The sequence below is a fragment of the Lepidothrix coronata genome, unplaced genomic scaffold (genome assembly GCF_001604755.1).
Source record: "Lepidothrix coronata isolate B3197 unplaced genomic scaffold, Lepidothrix_coronata-1.0 Scaffold22, whole genome shotgun sequence".
Lineage (NCBI taxonomy): Eukaryota > Metazoa > Chordata > Aves > Passeriformes > Pipridae > Lepidothrix > Lepidothrix coronata.
In genome coordinates this window covers 6,691,999-6,715,675 of record NW_016690202.1, presented here as the reverse complement: position 1 = coordinate 6,715,675, position 23,677 = coordinate 6,691,999, and the positions used below count along the sequence as shown (strand labels likewise).

Below are 23,677 nucleotides of genomic sequence, written 5' to 3'. Positions count from 1 at the left end.
ATGTAAGTGTTCCAAAAGGCAACACAGCAAAAAGTTTTTGTGAAGTATGCAGAAGCACAGACTCTTACCATCAACTTTACTATAAATATCATCTAGAAAAGGTTATCTCAACCTCTAAGTGTTGAGGAGCAATATACTTTTTTAATACAGCAACTAAACTAATTAATACTAGGAAACACAGAACTCTTAAAATAACAATTGAAAAAAAATTCAGTTGAATGGCACTAACAATTGGTAGCATATTTTTCTTTCATACCACTGCAATCCTACTGACTAGCAATACTATTCCCATATCTAGGTAGTACTGATTAAATAGATGTAATTCATCATTTCTCTATCCCATATTATGTCATGGTAGACATTCCTTCTCTTTTTGCCCTGTATTTTTCTTTTGGGATAAGGGCATTCAGAAAGCAACTTTCAGACTAAGTTTTTCCTAAAGTATATTCAGTACTTGAACCAGAGAAAACATTTTATTTTCTATTATAAGTTATGCTAGAAGCAAGCAAATACTACTATCAAATAATGTTACAAAGCTGGTATGTTCTATCAAACATCACAGCTATGTATCTGGAACTACAGAGGAAGATTAACTATCATTGTGAAAAATCATGGCTAATAATAAATGGTTAAGCCTCATCAAAGCTAAAAAATTCTGTTCAGCTGGTTACTCTTAAAAGACTAATTCTTCTGCTGCACTACACATACAACAGCTTTAATAATGACGTATCATCTGATTTTCAAATTATGGTTATCTAATAAAACTGTGATTATATTACACTGTCAAACATAGACAAGAAGTATAACCTTTACTCATTTCTTCACATTACCATACCAAAAATAACAGTATACATTATGCAGACTATTTCAAGTAAGTATACTAAATCCTTTAGAAGAATTAAAACCCAAAACAGACTCAGACTCTTCAATACAACAGAATCCTAACACGAGCCTTCCTTTTAGATTGGTTAGTCACAGCCAGAGAGAAATCTTCAACTGAACCTTCTTATATCTGCACTTTCCCCACACACACTTCCTCTTTTTTTAACCTTCATGTTGCCAAATGCTTTAAACACACAAAATCACAGTTTATTAGATATGTGACAACTGGGTATTATCCTGGATATTTCAAAGGTTAGCTTTCCAGAAAATAAATACAGCTGGACAGTTACATAAGAACTTTATCAGTTCTCATTGTCTGAGAGATTCAATTACAATTGTCAGATCTCTGTCTGGAATTCTTTGGTTTTACCACTTTACCATAATGAAATTACAAAAAAAATATTTCAACACACAGGAAGAGTCAAAATACAACGCTGAATAAAAAGAGGGGAGCAAATTACTAGAAAAATATACAGAAAAGTTATATTCACACTAAGAATTACAAGGAAAAGTGTCTAATGACAATTTATCTTAAGGCCCCCTAAGAGCAAAACCTTACTCACACTAAGTCATGTTTACCAGAGACAACTAATTCATTATCAGCCTCTATGGTGATTGCCAAGAGGTACTGTCCAGGTCAGTAGAAACAGCCACAAAATAAACCCTACAAGAATATAATGTCAGCTACACTCTCCAAATGTTCAAATACAGTTAACAAACAATATAAATATCAAAATAGGACCAGATTTCCTACGACTTGCAGTGTCTATCTTTTCATATGTAACACTTTGTTTACACCCCATGGTCAATCAGCCTCTATTCCGATTTGCAAAGTTTCCAGCACAGTTTTCCTTCTGTGTTATCAAACAACAGTTGAATAACTTGTCCAAAAAATACACAATCTTTTCAATATTAGCATTCAAAATGCTTGTTAGAACTTCAAATATCATCTCCTTAGAAACAGTTGAGCTGCTGGAGTCCATGTGTAGTGTACGTACCAATCAACAGCATTACATTGCACCTTAACACTTCGTGCCTTCACATTTAACAGCTGCATGAACTTGTATCCTGACATCCTCAATATACTTGTATACTTGTAAAGTGAGGACTGTTTTTTAAAAACATTTTTCTTTGCCCTTGAAACTAGAGAAACTGTGTTCCTGAACTGAGCTTATGAACAATTGTTTATCGAATTTATAAAAATATTAGGCTAGAGAATCAAATATGTTCTATTGCAACAAATATAGAAAAGAAAGAACTGTGTTGTGATGTTAATTCATCATATTCACTCTAAGTTACTATCAGTCAAAAGAATACTTTGAAATTAAAGCAAATGTATGTAACAGCATGCATATTTCAAAAGCCATTAATAGGAGATTATCTCAACCTGATATAAAATATTGCAATGTGAAGATTACTACTTGTTGCTTTACATTTAAACAATAACTGTAACTCTGACAAAACTGTAATTTCAACAAACTGCAAACACCAATTGTCTACAAAAACAGAACAAAGGCTAAAACATACTCATAAAACAATTATGACTCTCACCAAACATGACTAGAGATTCGATTTTAAACAGGCTTGTTTCAAAGGTGACTTACAAAGTCTTCCCACATGAAGACAGTATACTACATTGATAATCTGACCAAATTCTGCTAGGTTACACAATTACATAGAGGTTCTTTTATTTTTGATTGTACACATGCAGAAAAAATGGACAATATTTTCAAGATTTTTTCAGAATATTCTACACCCATTTGCTTTATCATGAAAATAAAAATACACAGTTACAAAATGGGACAGTAGTAGCTCTGCTTTTAATTCAAGTTTTCTTTTGTTACGCAAGCCACTATAAAGACAAAGACACAGAACAACTTCTAAATTACGCAAAGAGTTACTACTACTCTCTCAACATACATAACGCTAGTATTTAAATAACAAAAAATATTAAAAAAATATTTTCTAGGATATGTTGAAGACCTTACCATCAAAAGTTTCATAATCTAATATTAATTTTTAAGGTCTTTAAGACCAAAACACACACTGCTAACTCCCAAACCTACAAATTCACACTGTGGATATACACACAACACAGGTAGGATATTGCTTTTTTTCATCTCAGTAGTAGATGTGATGCTTGATGCATTTACAAAACAATGTATTATAGTTCATGATGCCAGATTCTGAAAGCACAGATTTGGATGCAGGAACAACCCTTTTTTCCTTAGCCTGGGATCTGTAAAGCAGGTGACCCTTGGAGTAGTTGGGGAAAGCACTGGCCTGAGAGAACAGTCGGCAACACTGTCAGAGCCTCATTGACTCCAAGCAAGTCACTGCCCCACGCCACAAACACAGAGATGAGACGGAGCCTCGGGAGGGTGGCCCTGTCCGTGGTGCTGCAGAAACGCCCTTGTCCACTCCCAGACCTCCCTGTGCCATCACCCAACTGCTCCCTTCCTGTACTCAGGATCAAGGCACTACCACAAACGTTCAGTTGGCATCTATGGCTTCCAAATCCAAGTTCAAACCCACAGATGTTAACACCTGAACAGCCAAGAAGAACCAGGTAAAAAGAGCTGGTTGAAGACCCACAAAGATGGTATCCCAAAGGCTTCATATATGAAAAACAAAGCTACAGGAGCTGTCCTTGGCATCACAGAGCATGGTCTAAGCTCAGTACACTTCTCTATGTGTTTGTGGACTGAACTGCAACACACAGAACAATTCAGAGTCTGTTCCAGACATTATTTCAGGCATCTGGACTACTCAATAAGCTCTTTCACATTAGGAAAAAGCAGAGCTACAAATAGGTGATTCTTACGAGAAGAGGTTAAAAGCTCCTATACAGATTTTTTCAGAGAGTAGATGCAGCACACATGCATCATGAGCTTCCACAATCACTTCAGAGATCTGCTTAGGAAAATCCTACTACATACCATACAAAGAAGGGCCCAGTAGAGACAGTTGATATTTAAGGATCACCCCCTCCAAGCTCAAAAATGGTCTATCACCATGTGCAGGAAATCAAAGGCAGCAGGAAGCCTGCACAGGTGAGTAAGGAGGTCCCATACCAACCTGAGATATAAAAAGGAAAGGTGTAAGAGATGGAAGTCAGGACAGCTGACCCAAGGCAGGGGGAGGTACAGAGTTCCTGTCTTACCGTGTAGACATAGGGTTGAGAAAGCCAAGGTTTACTTTGACTTGAATCTGGCAAGAGATGTGAAGGGCAATAAATAAAAACAGGAAAGGAAAACTACAGAAAATGTGAGCCCACTGCTAAATATAGAAGGGCCCTTGATGACAATAAACAGAAAAAGCCAAGGTACTCGGCCCTTTCTTTGCCTTAATTGTTTACTTCTAAGACCAATGTTGAGAAATCCAAGGACACTGAGACTAGAAGGAACGCCCAGAGCAAGGAAGAATTAGCCCCAGTGAAGGATTAGGTTATGGAGCACTTACTGGAGAGCAGCTTGGTAGATATAGACCTTGAGGAACATATAAACAACAACCATAATCCAGCTATGTGCCCTTGCAAGCACAGAAGGCCCACAGCCTCCTGGACTACATTAGGAGCAGCATTGCCAGCAGGTAGAGAGAAGGCAAATGTTCCTCACAACTTAGCACTGGTTAGGCCAAGCCTAGGTTCCCCAGGGAACATAGACATGGGATTATAGGAGTGGTTCTAGAAAAGGACATAAAAATTATTAGGGAACTGGAAAATCTTTGATACAGGATGTTTACTCCGGAGAATAGAAAACTTGTGTGTGGATGGCTCTCACCCATGTATAAACAGGGAGCCAGACTCCTCTAACTAGTGCCCTCTGCTAGGATAACAGGTATAAACACATGAAACATGTATTTTGTGCCAGAGTGAATTTTATTTTTATGGTGAATGTTCACGGAGCTTGTTGAGTCTCTACTCATAAAGATATTCAAAACTCAACTTGATATAGTTCTAAGCAGTCTGCTCCAGCTGATCCTGCTTCAACAATCTCAGGAGCTCTTTTCCATCCTCCATGATTCTTTTAAATGTATACATATATTTCAACACTACTACTTTTTTTTTTTATTTTCATGATGCTTTCCCTAATACTGTGCTCATCACCCACCCAACCACTGTTTGCCTTTTTGCACTTCAGTTTGTTTCTTCTGTTCTTCCTCTTCTCTTTGGAATTACTTTCCTCAGTGGGAAGAAATTAAGCTTCAAAACATTTCAAAATATCACCCCCCTAGAAAGCAAGTCAAAAGACTCTGTGGTTCCAAGTCCGCATGTTTATTACAGAAAGGTCACTGTTACAAATACTGAAGATACAGTTTATGTTCTGGGAAACCAAAGAAGACCCTCAATATCCAAGTCAACCCACTCTTCACCTTCAAAATACACCTTAGAGTAATTATTTAGGAAATAGTGGTTAGGAAATCCAAAACATTTTAAAGTTTAACACTTGGTGCTTTTCCTTTTTTGTTGTTTTGTTAAAGCAATTAATGCTTTAACAAGTATTTGAAAATTTAAGCTTTTAAATGCAATCCAAAGAACCAATTTTCTGACCCTCTGTGAAATTCACTCTAGTTTATGAGTCTCTCTTTTGTGTGTTGAGGTAAGGAGGGGGGGGTGCGTTTTTGAGTGGGTCGGTGGAATCTAGTATTCTTGATGAAGCTTAATTAATGCTTACTAACTGAGAATAAATCACTTTCCCCAATTTTCCTCCCTTTCATACAACCTGAATACTGTTCGTCTTCATTACATAGTGGCTCCTATTCACTTTGCTGTTTTATCAACACCCACAGATCCTTCTCCTCAGAGCCACTTCCTAACCAACATTGCTGCAAAGGGCTCTGCCTTCCCAGGTGCAAAAAAACTCTGCATTTTCCCACCTTTACGTTCTTGAGTCTCCTATCATCCATTCCTCCTGACTGTTCAGGTCTCTCTGACTTGCAGTACCCTCGAATATCGATCAATTTAGTGTGTCTGCACGCTTGTCAAGAGTGCCCTGTATTGCCACTGTCACACTGTTGCTTAAGATACTGAACAGCACAGGCCCCAGGATACATCCCCGCAGTTCCCCGCTTGTTATCACTTTCCAGATAGTGTAACCACTATCCTCTGAGCAAGATCATTCAATCTTTTGTTTTTTTCTAAACCCACCTAGATGCCCATCCACTCAGATTACTACAAGAACTGTCAGATTGGGACGGGATACTACGGGATGCAGAAAAAAGATATTTTACATGTTGAAGTAAATTACATCTTTTGCTCTCCCCTTGGCCACAGAAATAATAATTTTATCACAAAAGGCAGACAAGCTTGTAAGGCATGATTTTCTGTTGGAAAAAATTCCACTCTGGCTATTCCAAATGATCTCCACTTGGCCAGCACTTCCAAGAGGACTGTCCCCTCTTTTCCACAGACTGAAATAAGGCTAACTGGCCTTCTTTTAAAATGGATGCAATATTTGCCTTTCTCCAGTTGTCACGGACAAAAATCAAAGTGGTATTAAAAGTCAAATGTCTGTTGACACAAGCTGCGCAATTAACCAGATTTTGATCCACAGGATTTGCCTGCTCCTTTTCCTTGGAGAGATTTGTCCTCCAAGTCTTACCATTTCACCAGCAGGACTAAGATCTCACGTGACTGGGCTACTCAGCTTGAGAGATAAACCTTTTCTGTAAGGCAGAGTTGGTTTGCAACTCAAATTTTAAAATTCTAAGACAAAAGAACAGTACATTCACAGTCCAAAAGACTAAACATTAATTATAAGCACCTAGTATACTTTCCTCCATTTTGGGAAAGTAAACTGAAACAATGAAATATCAGTTTCTCCATAATGCCAGTTAAGAACAGGCAGTGTGTGGGGAAAGAGCACAAAGGACAAATCAATTACTTTTTATATTCTGTCTATAAGAATCTGGAAGAGGGAAGTATTAAGATAAAATATTTCTTCCATACAAGAAAAATAATTATGGACAAGCAATCTTAAAACAGTAATCCTTCAACTCCTCTCTACTCAATGGAACCTCCTGAAGATTTCTCCTCATTAAGGTAGTAAAATGAAGCATGGAAGGAAAAACAGTGCATGGAGGAATAGTTATGATCTGTGCAGAATCTGTCCATCATAAAAATTCAAGGACAGTTTATAAAATGGAAATTTTTGTCCAAAGGGAAAGGAGAAAGAAGAAACATGAAAAGGGTATCTATAATAACAAGTTGGCCAACTATTTTTCAAAATGTACTCTTTCAGGACCTTAAGGATCACCTAATTCCAACCTCACTGCCAGGGGTATGGATGCCTTCCACTGGACCTGGTTGCTCAGAGCCCCATCCAACCTGGCCTTGAACACTTCTACGCATGAGGAATCCACAGCTTCTCCTGACAACCTGCTCCAGTGTCTCACCACCCTCATCCTACAGAACTTCTTCCTAATATCAAATCTAAAACTACCACACTTCAGTTTGAAGTCCCATTGTTCTGTCACTACATGCTCATGTAAAAAGTCCCTCTCCATCTTTCTTGTAGGCTTCCCTCAGGTCCTGGAAGGCTGCAATTAGCTCACCCCTAAGCCTTTTCTTTTCCAGACTGAACAATCCCAGTTCTCTCAATATTTCCTCATAGAAGAGGTGCTCCAACCCTCTAACTATCTTGGTGGCCTCCTCTGGACTTGCTCCAAGAAGTCTATGTCTTTCCTGTGCTGAGGACCCTGGAACTGGATGCAGTGCTCCAGGTGGGGTCTCACCAGAGCAGAGCAGAGGGACAGAATCACATCCCTCATGACTACTCACTGGGCCACGCTGCTTTTGATGCAGCCCAGGATACAATTGGCTTTCTGGGCTGTGAGCACACACTGCTGGCTCATGATCAGCCTGTCATCCAGCAGCATGCCCAAGTCCTTCTTGGCAGAGCTGCTCTTGATCAGTTCATCCCCCGGCCTGTATTGATACTGGGAGTTTGACGTTATAGGTGCTGAACCAAGGTACTGTATCTCATTTATGACCTTAGAAAAGAGGACAATTACCACAGGGAGTAGTCACAGGATTCACTGTCCATGCTCTCTTTATGAGCTGTTCTCAGTCAAATATTGTTCTTCTGTCTCACATTTGATGGAAATAACACATCCTGAACACTAACCTTTCTCCCATCCCAGTGAACAGCCTTCCTCTAGAACCCAGAGGCTGAAACTCCGTCCCAATACCTCCTGGGCATTTTGTCCTATACACCTGAATCATTAATACAGAGCACTTTACACTACTCCAAAGTCTTCTTAATAATATTCTGTCCTCATGCCCATTGTATCTTTTAATTCTTTAATGTTCCTCAAAACTGAAGCAAAGTCAGAAACCTAATCTGGAATTTAACAGTTTGATTCTCACACTTCACTAGATCAAACATGAGTTCTTTTGTCCAACAGGGTAATTAAGTAGTACCCAAAATATTATTCATGTTGTCAAAAGTCATTCCTGTTAAGAGTTGTGAGATTATTACCCAAAATATTATTCATGTTGTCAAAAGTCATTCCTGTTAAGAGTTGTGAGATTATTACCTAAGGCTGCATATCACAAAAAGAGCCATCTCTAGCGGTAGAGTCTAGGGAAAGCAGTACAAAGAAATGCTTAAGGATTTCTAAGCATCACCAATACAGAATCACCACGAAAAATCCCAGGAGGATTCTTGGCCAATGAGAATCTACCTTGGTTTGAAATACTCGTGTTGATTCAAAAGGAGGTCTCTTCTTCAAAGGAGGTGACCAGCTCCACTGAAGTCACAAAAAGAGGAAAGAGGGAGACACAAATTCACCCTCTCAGAAGTTTTGTTGCTTAGAAGAAATATGCTGCTTTTACATCCGTGCAAGAAAGCTGCAGGCAGGGTCTTTGGCAATTAAAATTCTTATTATTAGGATACCTGCTGATACAGCATGACAGTTATTTTAAAAAATGGGTCCAAGTAAATCTTGTTTATATTTCACACAGCATCAAAACAATATCTCCCCAGATCAACCAGCAACAGTCAAAGACATTACAATAAAATAATATACATTTTATACAATAAAATAAATAAACCAGGAAGTTGTTATGGATAGAAGATCATGCAAGCATTAGTAAGCCATAAACCACATTGACAAAAATTCCAGGCCTAAAGAGGAAACACACTATGAGAACTAGACTACTGGGCACCTACCAAAGTAGGACAACAACAACTGTGACATCATGATGATTATCACAATATATATTGAGGGGGATAGGAAGTGCTGTACTGTTTTTTTTCTAAGTGTCAAAACAAGGTACAATACACTTTTTTTTACTAGCTAGACAGAAATTCAGAGAGGCACAAGAACTCTTGAAATTATACAAAAAACCAATACAAGGCTTGTTTCATTGTTAGTTCAGTATTCTGTGTAAAGTGTTTCATTTCTGTGCCTTTGTAAAGCTATAAAAACAAATACACGTGTAACTTACAAAACCCAGAAGTTCAATATAAATGTACAATCTTGTCCAAAAGAAGTAAAAGGAGCAGCTAAGAGTAAAATCTGTACAGGTAATAGAAAGATAATTTAAAAATATCATACTGCATTCTGAGAACAAAACATGTTGGAGGTGAATAAAGGGAGTACTGAGAAGAAAAACATGAATACATCCCACAAAAAAAAAGATAAAAAAAGAGAAAGACAAACAAGTTACAAGAAAAATATAAGAATATTTAAAAATTGAGAGAAATTAATCTGGAAACAAAATAATACTTTCTTTTTGGGAGCAGGAAGCCTCACACAAAAACCTGCAGAACTAAAAGATGACAAATACAACATGAAAATTTAAGATCCTTCCCATTACATTCCCTTATGGCTGCTTAGGAAAAGACCTCAAATTCATTAAATACTCACTCATGCAAAGACAAAAATTCTGTTCACTACATAGAATTTATACCTACATTCTTGTGTATCTCCAAAGGCTTAAGCAAAGTACAAGTCTTCATATTGACAGAGTCCTTGCTAAACTCAAACTTTGAAAGGCTGACTGAAGAAAACCTAAGAGCTGATTTTGTCTTTCTTCAATTCTAGCACGGAGAAAACACACAGTATCATTTTTCTACTTTGGTTCAATTTGGTGTGGTGAATTGAAACATGCCTGCTAGCTGCAATGTTAAATTGTGAACAGTTAGCCTCACAAAGATGACAAGTCATATTATTCTGGACTACAAACAACCGCTGTCATCATGAAACAGAAGATTCTCCCTAAAAAGAAAAACAGAGGATGTCCAAAAACAGAGGTGCACCTTGCCAGTTAAAATCAGTTTAGAGGTACCACAATATGGATACTCGAAGCTGAGAATCTCACATTCAGATTTTATGAACTGTAGGCATGCACACAGTCATGAGAAACCTAGCATTGTTTTCCATGGTCAAAGCACTGCTTCTTCCCCAGTATTTGTATCTGAGACACAGTAAATCCTATTTTGATAGGTTGGATAGGTTATTCTTCGCATATTGACATCTTTATCTTCCCTGTTAAGTTGCATTCCTTTCTTTGGTTATAATTTCTAATTCATATCTGTTTTCCGAAAGATGAACTAGAAGAAATGATGACAAACTGTACAGGATTTTTCCTTTGGGTTATGACTAAAACATGAGCAAAAGTAACATCTAACACACGTGTCAAAAGGTAGAGTAAAAAATAAGTATTCATGACATGTTCTACCAGCTTCAAAGCATTACCACAAACAGCACATGTTCTTGTTATTTCCTGTGATTGTGCCAACAGCCTCATGAAATCTTTGTCAAAAGCAACCAAGATCAATAAATCAAACATTCAAATATTTCGTACAAAATTGTTTATACAAAGTCTCTTTGATGTAACACCACAAAAGGAAAAAACTCTACATGACAAATATACCTGAAGCAGCCTAAAGAGTTCTGTCTCCCTTTTCTGCCTGCTAAGGTTGTTCTTAAGTAGTACACAAATTACTAGTCATTAACATACAATCAATTAATCACTAACGTAGAATCATAAAAAATTCAAAATAATGTCACCTTTATTTGAGACAAGTAGTTAGTGCGAACATTATGCCAAGAACTCATTATCAAATATCAATAATAAATTCTAGAATATCAATATATTAATTATATTATTCTAGATTAAAAGAATAACATCATTAAATGATAATTCTAAAATAAATTAATGTATTTAATACTATTTATTTTATATTAATATATTAATAAACATTGAAACACAGAGATTTGTTTTTACTTTGCGAATCAACATACCTAAAACATAAAGCGATTATTGTTGCAGCATGTTCCTTACAGAAGTTTATGAATAGTAGGAGATTTTTCTTGTACTTTTACTACTATCTGAGAGGAATGACTCAGGTAGTGCAGGTGATAGAGAATTATTCTTGATAAATTTAAGAAATGGTAACTTACTTTCTGCAACTAGTTAAGTACTGCATATACAATCTATCAGCACTTAAAAGAAGCCTGAATTGCTAATTAGGAAGAAAATTTCCTGAAATACAGTTCAACTTGAAAAATGGACTTAAATTTGCCACCTTCTAATAGAGGTATTTGTCAACAGTACTTTTCCTCCAACTGCTTTCAGAGGATAATAAATATAAATATCATGGAGACCCCCACTGTACCTGCCTCAGTAATCATGGTATTTCAAGCTACCATCTTGCAATTTGAAGCACAACTATCAGTTTATTTAGATTTTAAAAAGACTACCCTATAGAGTCCCAACCAGAATTTTTCATTAGCCACCAGGTGCTTGCTCTTGCCAATATAAAACATATTTAGATTATCCTATTTTTACTAAATGGGGAAAACTCTGAAAGAATCTATGCAGACAACGGTTTTAAATAATGTTATCAATAGACATTTGAACTTCATGTAAACAGCTATCTGGACAGTTTTATTTATAAAAGGTCATGAATTCCATCCCTAATTCACCAAATGCCACTAGCCCTAAATGCATTACAATGAAATTCTGCATCTCTCTAGACTGGCCTCCATTTCTTAATCTCTTCTGTTCTCCAAGTTAATTCGAAATATCTACTTAATTTTTCTAGCTTTACATTTCAAGTTCAGAGTTTTTTTGCTTTGCCTACAAAACAAGTCAATGTGCCTGCCCTACTTATTACAAGATGACCATAACGCACAGAGATTATGTAATAAAACTCCCGTAATTCTAAAATTAAAAACCATCTGTAAGGTAAAATATATGCGTGTCTCTTCCCCAGAAATGCCAAGGCAGTGGAAAGGATTCAAAGGTTTTATTTCGGAGGCAAAGACATTAAAACTTACAAACTCCTTGGTGCTGCAAGACAGCACCAGGCCTCAGCAGGAAAAGGCAAATCTGTTCCCTAAAGGGTTTTGTCATCTCTGACCCCCCAACTGCCCCTGGGCTGCAGCAGCCCTGTAGCATTTCTGTAAGCATTATATCTCTCCTCTCACATATCCAACAGAGAGGCTGAGAACTTCTCTTGGTACGCAGAGTTGGGGGAGAAAGCACTGAAACTGCCTTTGAGAAAGAGTTACCTTTAAGGCAGAAAGCCTTCCTAAGCAAAAACTCTGTCTCCTCGTAACAAAATCTTCCAGGATAAAGGCTATTCTATCCTCACACCATTCCAAAACAGATTTTCATTTTTCATGATTTCCCAAGTCAATGTCTTTCCTGTTTCCCAGTACTAGGTAAGATTGCATTTTTACACAAATACTGAATTAGACATGATTTATGGAGGCTTCTGTGTGCCTCTTCCCATTAACCATGTCCTACACCAAGTCTTCCTACAGCTACAACAGTCTCCTTTCTCATAAAGAAAACTACACTGTACACTAATAGTCCAATTCATTTTAAGGAAAACACTCACAGAACAATGATACTACTCATAAGTAAATGTGGGACATGACAACGTTTTTCTTCAGTGAAAAGAAATCTAACTTTAGTCGAAATTTAATTTTAAAATCAGTTTCATTCCTAACATGTAAGTACCCACACACCTGCCTCTTCTCTAAGAATGGAGATGGTAGACTGGATCCATTTGCTTTTAGTTCTTTTGTGTCAGAAAAGGATAGTACTAAAGGAATGAGGAAGGTAATGAAAAGGAGGAGAAACATTACAGTTTGGTAGTCTCAAGGAGACTACCAACAAAGATTGGTCATCTGTTCATCCCTAAGAAAACAATAAGGAAATCTGCAGAAGACACTGTTCCTAAAGAACTATACACAAGTTTTGGAATTAAATAGAAAAACAAAGCAAAGATATCCAGGTGAGTTCAGTCACATGAAAGTTTGCAATTTTCACATCCCACAGTTCCATGTTCTACTCATATCAGAAACTGTAATACCTCATAAATATTCTATTCTTTAAAAATTTAATTAGCCAGTTTGTTTTTACTTTGCAAATCAACATACCTGAAATATAAAGTGATTATTGTTGTTCAGAGACTTATTCAAACTGTCAGAGATGACTGATACTCAGTGAGACCTAGGGGTTCCCAGTTATCTAAAAATTTACTGAAACCAGATTTTTCAGTTTTCAATGGAATTGAACATATAATACATACATAAATTAATATAAGTGTAATATATAAATATAAAAGTATTTAAAAACACCGTTCAATCTGAATCACAAATAGTACATAAAACCTTATGGTTGCCTTCAGTAAGCTCAGGAAAAGTAAAAATTCTCACTCACAGGTAAGTCTGCACACCATAAAAACTAGGCACTTCAGTTCTATAATTCAAACAGCTGTGGAATTCAAGTATGACATTATTTTAATCCAGTGGTCACTCGTAGATAAAAAAAACCAAACGAAACATAATTCACATGATACGTAAAGATTTTATGAGTTGGTCAAACAAATCTTACCCCAGCAGAATTTTAGCATGAACCTCTTTGTTAGTCCTTGAGATTTCTCTCAAAGAGGTAATTTCTGCATCAAACCAAAATCCTCTTTCTTCTGGTGTCTCAACATTGTAGTTAACCATCACCACATCACCCACTTTTAGTTCACTCCACTTCAGAATGGTTCTTGCTCGCGGTCGGAGATTAATGGTGTCCATTTCTATTATGCCATTTTCTGGGTACCTTGAAAAGTAGAACCAACAACAGCAATGATTATGACTCCTGTAACAGTGAAGAGAAAGTCACAGAAAACATTTTTCAGCAGTTGAAGATTTTAAATGTGCTTTGGGCACGTAAGACACATAGTATAAATCTGACCTAATATCCTTATTAAAGTATAGCTTTCATCTAAACATGTATCAAGAATTTGTCTGATCTTAGATGAGAAAAAACCGTGTCCATGAGTTTCCTAAAAAAACAAACAAAAAACACCAAAACAAAACAACAACAAAAAATTACAATCTCTTTTTGATTGGAATGCACTCAAGTTCAAGGTTTTGATACACACAGCCCATTTGCTCCCAGCAGTCAATATTCCAAATAAAATTACAAAGTAAAAGTAATGAAGATTAAAATTAGGTTTTTCAACCTATGTCTAATTACTTTTAATTGAGCATTGGTTTCATGCATTTGTTCCATTTCCACTACTTCAACAAACTGTTTAGGCCAGTTCTTCTTAAATATCTGACCCTACAAACACATCATATCAAATTCATGTGGCAAGTATAGTTCTAGTCCACTTTCCATGCACACTGTTTAAATAAAAAAGCCTAACTAAAAAATGAAGTGAGAAACAGAACTAAGTGTGCCAATGAACTAGCTGAACTAACAAATTTAAAGTGTTTCTCCCACAAATTGCAAATCCAAAATATCTAGGAAGACAAACATGGGAATAATTTCCTCTTTTGACAGCACACTTCTCTTAGCAAGATGTAGTAAGGAATGCAATAAAAATTGCTAGCATAAGAAAATGCTTTCTTCCTATTGTGTTGGTGTATGCCATCACAGCACACATACAAAAATCAAAGAGTAATGCATAATCTCTGAAAAGCTCCAATTCCTTTCCAAGATGAAAAAGACTTATTTAGCAGAATTAACATAGTGTTATTTGACAGCACTACAACTAAAATCCCAATGCAGGAAAGAAAGCTTTTCAAATTCAAAATGTTAACTTTTCAGTTTAACACCACAGCCTTCTCATATCCTCTGAATTAAGCAATTATTCCATGATAGTAGAATCTGTATAGTTTGCACATGTGCTGGAAAAACAGCACAAATATGGACACGATGAAAATACTACTTGCAAAAAAAAAAATGGTGGCCTGTTACAAAAAGTTAAAAGGAAGATACCAGACTAAAAGTCTCTCTCATACTCTGTGTAAGCAGATAAAAATTATCCATCATTTAACTAGTATTCCATGAGTTCACAGCACAAATTTAAACAGAAAATTAAACCAAGTCTACTGCCAATAAACAAGTGCTATTAAAATTATTCATTCTCCTTCTTAACAAACACTCATGAGGATGATGTATCCCAAATTATATTTTCATCATGCAATTACTGGCACTTAGGCAAGAACACGCATGCTTTAGTTAATATACCTTTATCAAACAGCATTGTTAAACTGTAATGGCAAAATCCTACTCTTACTAATAAAAGTATGGCTCTGCCACTTTCCAGCATGCCTCCCTGTAGTGAACAACATAATTTCAAGATCTTGGGAAAATCACATGTAATTTACAACACAAAGATATACTAAAACTACTGTCATTAACAGCTTGAGACTGATAGACTATAGCCTGAAATCAGAATGTCTGCTCCTAAACAGTTGATTGAAAGCCCACTGATGAAACTGGAGACATTTTAAACAAGTTCATTTTGCTTTGGTTTATGCCTTCTATTGAATCTAACATGCCAGTTTGCTACTACGACTGATATGAGAGACAAGGGGAGGGAGTGGGGAGATTTACTGATTATTTTATTCTGTTTAAAGAAACATGAACCACAACAGTTTAGAAACAGGTGTACCTTCAGATAAACCAATAGCCAAGTAATAAAACATATCCTTAGCTACTTACAAAAGTTAAATTAAACATTTGTGGTTTTACCTTTGTGTCATGCAGCTTTCCCTTAAGAGACTTACTATACAATTCTACTATAATAATTGTGAATACTGTAACTGTATTACCCACAAAAACATATGCTGTATTCACCTACAGGTAATAAGACAGAGCAAAAAGCAACTACAGAGATCATGTCTATTTTATTGAGTGCCTGAATAATGACATCATGTTATTATACAACAGGCTATTGAAATCTTAATAGTAGCTATGTTTGAGCTACTAATCAGTTCCAATAGTTTTACAATAAAACTTCCCTAAAGTTTGGAGAATACAGCAAGTAGAACACAGTAAATGAAGACTCAGTTTACTTGAACTCTGAAACAAAAGTAGGGCTTAAACATCAAGCAACTAGAGAAGATAGATCAAAAATATACATCATTTATGCATACAGCGAAATGATCAAGTAAGAAGTACATATGGGATCAGCAGGATTGTAAAAATAACCAATAGACGTTTTAAAAGTTTCAGTGTCACTATAAAAATATCAAAATCAAAATATGTGACTTACAAGAGTTTACATTCATAGAAACTTTGATCTGAAAAATCTATTCTCTTTTAAAATTAAAATGCCTTCAGGCTCTGTTTTTCCTGGGAGACCTTTGGACAAATATTTTTTTTCCAAATTCAGATTTGTGTTATCTCTCTACCTCTATAAAACTTAGAACAGAATCTTTCCTACTGTACTGCTGAGGAACTTCAAATATTGCCATTGCTAACAATGACTCCACCTTTGTTCTTAGATGTAGCACATGAAGAAACCAAGCAAGAAAATTGTCTGTCAGCAAGACTAGAACAAAATCACTTACCAGAAGACAACCCCGAAGTCCCCTTTTACAAACAAAAAGAAACTAACTGCTTTCCAAAGAAAGAAAAGGAAGGCTGGCTTCACTGAGTGCATTTTTCCTAATCAGCTGGTCAGATACTTAGACTCAGAAACTTTAGAAAAAAACCAGATGAGATTTCATTTGTCAGATTTCACATTTCTTCTGCAAAGGATTCCAGACACTGAATGGTTTTTACTGCTGTGCCTTCACACAGAAATATGCTTTTATGGTTGTTGGTGAATGCTAGCAGATATCTAACCCTTCACATTTGTCCATAACGGACACCTTGGGCAGAACAGCAGAAACAGCAGTTGCCACAAGCTTTTCAGTTAGGCTCAAAATTGCAGAGTTAAACTCTTTATGCTAAGGTCAGTACCACTGCTCCTTATTATACTATGTAGACAGTACTTCCACAGTAAACTTGTCCCATCAAAAGTGTCTAATGCCCCAATTTACTTAATATGGAAAAACACACTCACATTACAAAATGCTACTACCTCCACATTCATTTTCCCGAAGATTAACATGTCACTTGTAAAAATCACACATTAACTTAAAACCTAATCTCTTAAATACACAAGAATAGCATTTAAGCATAAAATCACAAAATAAGAATATGTGGGTTTGCGTAGATAACCCAAAACATAGAGAGAATAAATATGACCTTTTAACCTCAAGAATTAGGTGAAACACCAATTTTGGCAAACTGTAATAAAGGACTACTGTCAGACATGGATGTTTACTGAAATTGTTTTCTTATTTACTGAGTTACTTTTAAAATCCTGAGATGCCCTCAAGACAAAACAGAAACATTTTCACAGCAGGGTTCTACTTAGACTACTGTAAATTTGGTACAGTTGAAATGAAGATTATATGACTCAATTAAACCTTTAAATTTAAAACAGCCATGGACAGTTTCTTGGTTTTCCATGTTTTTTTATGATACTTGGCACCTATTATTAGAAAAAGGAGACATGATAATAGCAAGAATAACTGTAAGAGTTTAATGAATATTGCCAAAAAGAAGTCTATTTACCTGTAATTTTTCCCTCTGAGATGTCTAACTGTAATTACTAACACTAGCATATCTAGGATTTCTTGAGATTTCCTATCACTGTAGACAGCTTCCATAGCAAAGAATTATTCATGAAGTAAAGATTCCAGTGTTTCTTGGCTATGGTTGGCTTTGGTTTCTAAAATACTCAAATACCAAGACACACATTAGTTTCATGTCAGAATAAACACAAGTCTGCTCAATATACTGAGAACTTGCAACATAGCATTTAACTTTCACAGCTGTTACCAGAACAAATGGGACTGGAAAGATAAAATTATAGAAAAAAAAGGCAAGCCTTGTCCATAAAAGTATGGTAACGAATGTTAGTGTAGAAGTACAATTTCTTTAATTGCTGTTTTTCCAATATTAATAAAATTAAAGCATAATTTATTTTCCCAATCAACAAATTCAGAAAAGTCAATACACACTCTGAAATGAAAGAATAGAAGGGCAAAAACAAAAGAAGAAAGAAAAAGGAACAAAGTCCTAGAGCAGGTAAATCTGACTAAGAAGGTGGACCTGAATAAAAACTATATTTGCACCGCCACCACTCCTTGATAATTTGCTACCTGAGGAACTAACGAGCCTAATTTTGCTGCAGTGTTTGAGAAAGCAAATAGTGTTTCAGAAAGCACTACACTGGAAGAGTATGTAAGCCACAACTACGAATGAAGCTGTGTATTTGCACTTCCAAAAGACCAGTAGGTCTGACAATTTGTTATTGCAAGAAAAAAAAGTAATGCATTTCAAAAGACAGAATAGAGAGTATAATGAATATCAATAAAGATAAAAATTAGTCACATGAAACATAAACAAGATTTTGAAAACCTTACCTAATAACTAATAATTACACAATTAAGCAGCTTAAACACTGAGAAACCATATTAATAGCCTGAAAAGAAAAATCTTACTTTCCTAATGATTTTAGTTCCGAGTATTAAGAAAAATTAACTTCCAGTCTTACACGACTGCGCTGTGTAGACAATATGGATACCCTGAAGGGAGACAACCTGGAAATAAGAGTATCAAAACATAAGTTCAGAAGCTGTAAGAAGGAAAAAGAATGTTCAACTTTTAATACAATACTGTGGTATAATGAGTTTAATTACTGCGAATGTAATAAAAAACAGGTTTACTTCACTAGGTAGCACACAAGATGAGAAGTCACACAATTACCAAAAGATTTTTTTTTGAAAAACCTCTCCTCAGGGGTACAATCCTGTGATGGTGCAAGGATTACAGCTAATTTAAGACAAATAAATAAACTGTAAGATTCAATCTCATTCTCACTGATCAAACCATTTTTTTGAGAGTATCAGTTTTAAAAGAAAAAAAAAGTTGAACTGTTGATATTTTAGTTGTTCTCTCAAACAACTACAAGGACAGCAAAGCTTCCCTCCCCTTAGCTCAAATCCTTTATAAAGAGACACAAGAAACACCCAGATTTTCTCCTCAAACTGTTTCCTTTCTAGTTTGCACAAAGTGTCTACATCGCTACAAATCCAAGTCTTACAGTTAATACCTGTTGTCAAAACCTTGACTACTAATACATGCTAACACTTCGACATTTTTAAACAGAGATTACACAGTCAGGAAACTGCATAATGGGAGTGCAAATGGGACAAAGAACCTTACAAGGAATCAACTTCCTGAAATGAAAAGTAGTGAGCAGCCTACTCCCTTTAAATACTTTCAAGTTCGAACAAATAGGCCTATACAGCCACATTGTACTGGTACTCTTTCTAATGAGGATGTAAAGAATGAAGCCTTACATCTGACAGAGCAGGTGTTCTATTATTTTAGCACTGCCTAATAATCTGTATGAAGAAGAAGTTTTGAATGAGTAAACAAACTAGTCACTGACATTAGAAACTAGAAAACAAAATTACATAGGTAGGAGAGGTGCTCCAAGTAGTGATTTATACTAATTATAAAAAAAGTTTGTTACTAATACAAGGTCAAAGAAAACACATGTTTCCCTTGGGAAGACACTGCTTAAGAGAAAATTCTACTTGGCAGACAGTATAGTTTTTATTCCTCTTCCTCTTCTGAAATTCTAAACTGTCCAACATGAACCAAAGGAAACAGGAGTCATAATGAAACTGTACTCTATAGCTCCCATCAGTTCTTCACATTTCTAGCCATTAACTTCATATCCTTCAGAAGGAAGCTCTCCCCAGTCTACTCACTTCTATGTCTGAGACTACTGCCAGGAAGCTGACAGCATACACCTTCCCGATTTGTGCTATTTCCTGTGCTTACTGTATATAAAGAAAACAGTCAAATAATTCAGTTAACCCTTGTAAACATGTTTATTTGAGAAACACATAATATGCAAAGGATGTATTTTGGTATTTCTTCACAGAAGACAAAACAGAACTGTTCACATCATGCACTGTCACTAATGCTGCACAAAGCAGCTACCTCTCAAAGAAGCAGTGATTCTTTCCCATGTTCTGCCCCACTGGGCAAATTTATTTGATTGGATCTGTGACTTAAAAACCAGTAATTTTCACTTAGTGGACACTAGTTTTTAGATACAGTTTTTTATAGTTTTTATATTTGGAAACAAGAGCACTTTATTGTACAGTCACTCAACCACTAAACTAATTGCAGCTTCACTATCAGATGTACATGGGAAGCATGTACATTTTTGTACATGCTTTGTTGGGAAGCAAAGTAAGAGAAAGAAGCAGGGGCCACCTCATCTGAGAATGGCCCGTGTCATTTGGTCTCCAAAAATCAATTTATCGGTATTTTCACCTGTGTGACTTGTCAGATACATTCTATTTAATCCCAGCCTACTAACTTTATCTAAACATTTCACATTAAAAGCATCCAGAAAAATGGACCTGTTAAGCAAGTCTAATATTCAAACCATTCCTTGAGAAAGTAATAACAAGTTTAACAATATTATCCTCTTGCTGATCTTTTCAGCTAGGGAGTAACTTTCAAGAGGAAAGCAATTATTTTTCAGAGTTATTTAGGTAGTACTTAGAACTTTTCTTCTCATTGTCTCAAAATATTGTGCTGTCCAATTATGAGACTGCGTCTTGCATGTTACTTACAAAGCCATGCAGGATGACTCTATTTTTAACCTCTGTGGCAACACAGTGAAATTCTAATTTTCTTAACATGTGAGCATGTGTATGTTTGTGTGTGTGTGTGTGTGTGTGTGTGCACTTTAAATGAAAATGCAGAATTGTATACAAATACATTATTTTTCAAAGGTTAATGACAGTCTGGACTACAAATGACAAATGAAACTCAACCGAAATAGGCAAGACTTTTGGTAATGCTACTGGTTACAGCAGGACAGAGCATTTAAGAGTGCCAGGCTATCAGTCTTTCAAATAAAATACCTTAAGAGTTTTCTTTAATTTTGTGTCCTCCTTTTATAAAACTGATGATCAGTCATACCTTAAGCCTTCACTGGGAAGTGGTTCTCCTCCCTCTCAAACATTTTTCCTCCTAAATACTTTTTTGTCTTGCATTGTTTCCCACCTGTCTAAATAAAGTTGTTGCCAAAGTTCCTATATTTGTACCATTTTCAGCTCACACTAGGACCTGTGCCCTTTACATCACTCAAACATTTCAGAAGCAAATAAGCTAAAAATGGTAAAAAAGACAGCCAATCTTACAAGAGCTTCTCAGGCAGAAGCAGAAACAAAAATGAAAACAGGAATATTGAGCTGACGGGTCAAATAATTTTCATAGTGTTTAACAGCCTTAAATCTTCCATCTCAAAATGAAAGCTACCACTGACAGACTGATAACAACTGAATTAGTTCAGTTTACACTTACGAATACAAGAGTCAAACAGGTGTCCTGGGTCACTGTGATCATTCCACTTCTATTATAAGCTACCACGTACACTGATATTTTCCTGGGCTCTATTTATGTTTTGAGTGTCTATAATTAATGCAGCATTTTCCACAATAATGTTCTTTTTTATGACATTTTACACACCTTATGGAAGACTGAATGGCTAATGAGGGAGACATACTGATTGAGCCTTACAGGTATGGTAATGGCATATTCTTATGTTCCTTTACCTTCAAAGCAGGCTGTAATCTCTTTGGCGTAAGGAATGTCTTTTTGTTAAATGGTCCATGGAGTTTAGAACAGTAAGTGAATTTATTTTTGAGAACTACAGCTCCTAATAAGCAATAATATCTGATAAAAGCATACATAACACACCACGGTTTTTATTTAGATGCAACAATAGCAGCAACGTAAGACAGAACGCACAAACATCGGTCTTACTAGATACCAATGAAAGCTGATGCTGTTCTTAATCCTTCATGCTGAAAAATGAAATGGACTACCCATCAGTAATTTAATTCTTTAGGAATGCATTGCTCAGGTTTATTATGAAAACAAAATTGCCTCTGTAACTGGCATAGATTTACACACATTCTCCTCTTCCTGTTCTTCCTGCCCTACATTTCTGGCACAGGGATTAGGTGTGAATACACCACTAGCAGCAACTACCTAACAGAGTCGTCTACAAGAAACAAGTGTCAGCACACCCAGAATGCAAACAAGAGTATCACTCTAGGAAAGCTACATTCCTGACCATGCCTGCTTTGCCAGGCTATGTGCAACGAAGTTCACCCCATTCAAAGCTGACTGTTTTGTCTGCACAAGAGAGCTGTTGGTTCTACTCAGCTTCAAAAACCCAAAAGCATACAGGTTCCAGGACACATAAATGATGAACACACACATGCACAAGGATATGATACCTCAGAGAAATCAGTTGCTTTTAAGTAGCTCTCAAAACTACCTACACATCAGTCTACAAGCACAGTCAGTAGCTCCCCATGCACAGTTTGGACAGAGTGGGCTTCTGATTTCTTCGTTATGCAGTAATTTCTGTAGAATTGCATCCAAGGACAGCGTAGTTTCTAAACACGAGTAATAGGCAGAACTAATGTTCTACAGATATCCATAATGTTGGCATTCTTTAACAATGTAGGAATTAAAAGTGTATCACAACTTAAGCTCTATCTTAGGAGTCTTGCCACATATTTCCAAATTACCAGCATCCACTCAGACCATCTCCAAGATCACTGTATCCTCTGAACATCCAGCTAGCACCAGAGATGATACAGGAACCACCTGAAGTAACAGGTCCAAAGCAAGTTGGATGATGCCTATTCTATCCATCTTAGGAAAACCTACACAACTTAAAAAGCATGTAGGAAAAATAGTTTCCTAAACAAAATCAGAAGTAGGCTGAATTTTACTTTAAGACAAAATCTAAACTAGATCCCCAAAAAACCTTGTAATATTAACCCTACCCTCCCCCCCATAAGCTGAAACCCACATGCAGGCTGTCATTCTCCTTATAGAAGAGAAGGAAATCATGGAAGTCACCTTGCTGAACAACTGAAGTCACAAGCTAGTTGCCACAAGCTCTGAAGATTAACATGAACTATCAATTTTCCGCATATGAGTATCCCTCATATACCAGAGGATTTTCACCAAACCCAGAAGAAACATTACCTTCAGTAAAGTGCAAGGAGAGAAGCCTGGGAAACCAACTAAAAGTCGGTTCATATGGAAGCAAGGATTCATGTAATAGTCCTTAAGATCCATCAGACAACAGAAAGTTAGCAAGGCTTCTCTTTGAAGACCAACACTAATGGACAACAAGAACCCTAAGGTACTTGGAAACTTGAATCCATCCTGTTAAAGTCTTCCTGTTAGCCAAGAAGGCAGTCATTTTTAGTAAAATGAAAAACTAAGAACTACTAGGGGAGAAGGGGGAGGGAGGGGAATCAACTCTTAATAAATCTGCTATTAGAAATACTCTTAACTCCCACCTGTATAGATCTAGGAACTTGATAAAGCTTTTCAAAATCCTCACTAACAGTTATGGTCATCTGGCTA

The 23,677-nt window shown here is 36.2% G+C and overlaps 1 protein-coding gene across 4 annotated transcripts in view; it reads right to left on the bottom strand.

Moving 5' to 3' along the window:
• UHRF2 (ubiquitin like with PHD and ring finger domains 2) overlaps nucleotides 1-23,677 on the bottom strand; it is a 77,235-nt gene that overhangs the window by 31,695 nt on the left and 21,863 nt on the right. For all 4 annotated transcript variants that reach the window (XM_017808127.1, XM_017808123.1, XM_017808126.1 and 1 more), the window contains exon 4: nucleotides 13,742-13,960. In XM_017808127.1, coding sequence (XP_017663616.1) covers nucleotides 13,742-13,960 — 219 coding nt within the window. The remainder of the gene's footprint in view (nucleotides 1-13,741; nucleotides 13,961-23,677) is intronic.